General features: G+C 32.3%; 1 protein-coding gene across 1 annotated transcript; it reads left to right on the top strand.

The window, feature by feature from the left end:
• The first annotated feature begins 1,037 nt into the window (after positions 1-1,037).
• On the top strand, positions 1,038-3,747 carry LOC112508533 (peroxisomal membrane protein 11A). Its single transcript, XM_025113186.1, has 2 exons — positions 1,038-1,929; positions 3,602-3,747. The coding sequence occupies exon 1, from the start codon at positions 1,139-1,141 to the stop codon at positions 1,919-1,921; it is 783 nt and encodes a 260-aa protein (XP_024968954.1). The 5' UTR covers positions 1,038-1,138; the 3' UTR covers positions 1,922-1,929; positions 3,602-3,747.
• The last annotated feature ends 525 nt before the right edge of the window (positions 3,748-4,272 follow it).

Raw genomic sequence — 4,272 nt, 5'->3', positions numbered from 1 at the left:
ATCTCATATAATTGATCTCTGGTTCGATCTCCATCTGGTATGCTCTCTCTCTCTCTCTCTCTCTCTCTCTCGTAATTTATCCATCTATACGAGATCGATAGATAACATATGTAATTAAAGAACCGATTCAAGATAACTAGCTATCAATATCACTTGTCGAATTCCGTTATTCAAAAATCATAAAAGGTCATTTGTTGATATTTAATTCCGATTCCAAAGTTGAATTCCGTGAACCAAACAAAAAAATTCCACTCCGTTAAGAATTTCATTCCAATTCAATGCAACCAAACGCAATCACAAGACATGGTCAAATTCCATCAAAGTCAAATTCATTTGATGAACTCCAATTCCATCGAATTTCATTCTACGAACCAAACGCCCCCTTAGATTCGATTTTAATTCCATTTATTTCTTAAATTCAGTTGTTTGTGGAATTAAATTTCTTTCTTTTCGTGTATGAACTTTGGCTATTCTAAACTTTTTGCCAAAGTTTATAGGTGAAATCAGAAAAATGAATAAGATAATTAAGGTAATTTTAACAAAGTTCATATGTAAAACTATGATTTTTGTTTAAAGTTCATAATGTTATTTCGTGTATGAACTTAGTTGTTCTAATTTTTATTTACCAAAGTTTATAAGCGAAACCAGAAAATGTATGAGATCATTAAGAAAGTTTAAAAAAGGTTCATAAATGAAACACTGATTTTTGTTAAAAGTTCATACATATTTTTTGTTGTTGCAAGATTCTATTTTGTGATCTATGTATGAATTATTCGTAGAAAATGAAGATTCAAAGATGAAAATTTCGAATTTTAGAAGGAATGTGATGATTAAGTTAATGAAATAAATTATGAAATGTGATGATTAAGTAATGTAGTATCATTTATAAATTATTACTGACAACATATCGAAATAAGTCAATAAATCATTTTTATAAACAATCTTAAACAAAGACATTAATTGAATTGTATATCACATATGAATATTGAGTATTATTTTGTTAATATAAATTAAAAAAAAATACTTTGGCACGCATATCAAGAGATATCTCTGAATCTATTTTATAACTATAGACACCGTCGTCAACGATTGCGATTACCGAATCATTTCCCAACATCGCCGTCGCATCTCCACCACCATGGAACACCATCAATCAGACCTCTCATCTCCACTAACGAAAACGAAAACGAAAACGATCGATGAATCCATCCCCACAAAAGACTTCCTGACCCACCTCGAAGCATACCTCGCCAAACGCGACGGCGTCGACAAGCTCCTGAAGATCTCTCGTTACGCCACCAAAATCATCCTATCCTCCGACGCCGTACCCCAAACACACCCCTTCCATCGCCGCCTCAAGAGCTTCGAATCCAGTGTCGGACTCAGCCGTAAAGCCTTCCGCCTTGGCAAATTCGTTCAAGACGTCAACTCCTTCCGCTCGGCAAAACTCGACTCCAGGCAAGATATTATACTAGCGATCATCGCGTACGGCGGCGAGGGTTTGTATTATTTTGTCGAACAATTTGTTTGGTTAGCGAAATCAGGGCTGATTGATGGCAAACACTCACGGGATTTGCAAAAAATTAGTGCGTGGGCCGAATTTATCGGATATATTGGGAGTATTTGTTTGAAAGCTAGGGATCTAAAGGGGATCCAGAAGGATGAAACGTGTTTGGTATCGAGTATCCAAATTGGGGTTACGAGAGGGGATCCTACAGAAATCGAAGAGCAAAAGTTGAAGAAATTGAAGGAAAAGAAGTTGTTGAAGAAGCTATCGCTGGTGCAAGATTTGGCGGACGGATTGATGGCAGTGGCTGATATTCGCGACGGCAAGGGGCGACTTTCAGGGCCGCTACTGTTGGCGTCGGCCGGAATGTTATCGGCGATCATTAGTACTCACAAGAACTGGTTATCTTGCTAAGGATCAAGGTAATTCTCTTGATTAAAACTACAACATACATCCATCATCATTCTGATCCACATATACATCAATCCCAATGACTTTATGGGATTTTCCTCTTTCTTTCTTCGCAATCATTTATCTTGTTATAAGATAGAAGTGTTTAACTTATTTAAAAACTATTTATTATCGGTTTAATACAGTATAGTATAAGTTGTTTACCCAAACACTAAAAAATGCTCATTATTTATATCAAATTGGAATAAGTCAGTAATTTGTTTTTATAAACAATCCCAAACACCCCAAAATTATATTCTAAAGTAGAATTTTGTATGTATGTTAAGACCTTTATTTTTCATGATTATAATATTTCGAAAGGTGAGGTTTTGTCTAATGAAATGATTTTTAGGGATTTGGATTTCGTGGAAAGATTTGAAATCAGAGGAATTTGGATTTGTGAACAAAAATAATTTAGAATCTTTGTTGTGATTGGTTCGTAGTATTTGGAATCTAATTGAATTTCATTCTCTTATAAATAATTTGTAATAACAAATTATAAATTATTATATATAATCCTATGGAATTTCAAAATCCGATGTTCGAGGATTTCAAATCCGAGCGACCCTGGAAACCAAAAAATCCCTCAAATCCTTTCGGCTCTTTTATTTTTTTTCTCATTTTCTTTCCCGACCTCCTTTTGTTCACCCTCTTAATCGAGCCCTGATTACGGTGACCATCAAGTTTAAGGATGTTGTACAAATTAGTGTAGTTGTTAATGCGTTTTTGGTTGCGATGAGTACATCAACAATGGGATCTGGTCGACAATATCTCTATGATTTTATCGTCTTCATCTCTGCTCTCCTATTACGTCTGCTAAATCAAGTGCTTCATCTTCGATCGTGTACAATGAGTGTCAGACATCTACGTTGTTTGTCGTTATTGTTGTCGTTCTCCCCGTTCAAGCGTCCAAGCATTAAGAACGCAATTAGTATAATCGTTCTCATCCCCTAAAATCACAAGGGACCCGTAAATGTGCATGGTATAAATCAAAGACAAATAAACTTATTAAAAACTAGAAGTTTTTTTTTTCTTTCTCGACACTAGTTCAGAATTGACACTCTTAATTAGAAAATACGGAAAAAGAAAAACACAAATGGACAAAAGGGATTGAAACATATTAAAATACGTGAGACAAGCGATGTTAATAAAAAGAGTTAAATGCATGAAATAGTAACCTACTTTCATAAAAAAATTATTATAACATTCTATTTTTGTTTTTCTTTATTACAATAATGGACTTTCAAATTATTTTTTATTAACGCATCGCACTTTAATAAATTTATCCATTATAGTAGCCACTTTTAATCTACTTCCTTTAATTTCAATTATAATGATGCAAACTTCTTTAGTAAGAAAAGTGGTTGTACACTTGTACTTAGTGATGCACATGGTTCGTTCTTTTAACTTGGTCATTAAAAGCCCGAACCGGGCTTTGTATGTGAAAATGGGTCTGATTAAACTTTTTGGGTTAGGTTTTAACCGGATCTTAAGATAGTACTTGGAATCTCTTACCCACGAGAATCCGATCTATTTAATCCACAAACCAAACAAGGCCAAGTAATTTGTGATTCTATTTCCATTGGCCAAACGGTCCCTTATGGTTTGTTTTGGTGTTACCATTTATGTTTGTCATTGTGGCAGGTTGATCGTTTCCAATTTTACTTTGCGTCAAAGCATAAACTAAGTTCAGGCTGTATTCCTTCTCAATACATCTTGCTACATGTGTTACGTTACCTAGTATTTTGGTCATTTTAGTTAATTAGAAGGGTACTCGTACAATGCAGTGAAATATATCTCGATTTTAATATTTCGTTTTATTTCTTCTCCGAATGGTTTTTATATGATTTTGAGAAAGAGATAATGTTTTTATTTTTAAATAAAATATAAATTTAAAGATATCATAAAATTTCGAAAATAAATATATCAAAATTAGTATCAAATTAACTATTTAGAATTTTTTTTTGTGTGTAATTTCTTTAATTCAATTTTTTTTACTATAATTTAGTTTAGATTTAATAACAAAGTAATTTGTTTTTGATTTAATAATATAATTTTTTATAAGGACAATAATTAAAAATTCTGTTAGAATTCAATGATTATCCTAATTATATTTAAAATGAGATATTTATCCGGAATTTGATTATGTTTATCTACAGTTAGTTATACGAATTCAAAAATGGAGCTTTAATAAGTTGTATTTACGCACAATTTATTTGTAATCTTAAATTTTAAATAATATGCATTAATAAACAGTATTTCATGCATAAAGAATGGTTTTTAAGAGTTTTTATCAAATGTTTTATAATATAGTA

This window comes from Cynara cardunculus (assembly GCF_001531365.2).
Source record: "Cynara cardunculus var. scolymus isolate 2C chromosome LG 3, CcrdV1, whole genome shotgun sequence".
Taxonomy (NCBI): Eukaryota; Viridiplantae; Streptophyta; class Magnoliopsida; order Asterales; family Asteraceae; genus Cynara; species Cynara cardunculus.
This window is presented reverse-complemented; position numbering and strand designations above follow the sequence as displayed.

Excerpts from the sequence above, each read along its gene's own strand:
- LOC112508533 (XM_025113186.1), top strand. The coding sequence starts at position 1,139 with ATGGAACACCATCAATCAGACCTCTCATCTCCACTAACGAAAACGAAA.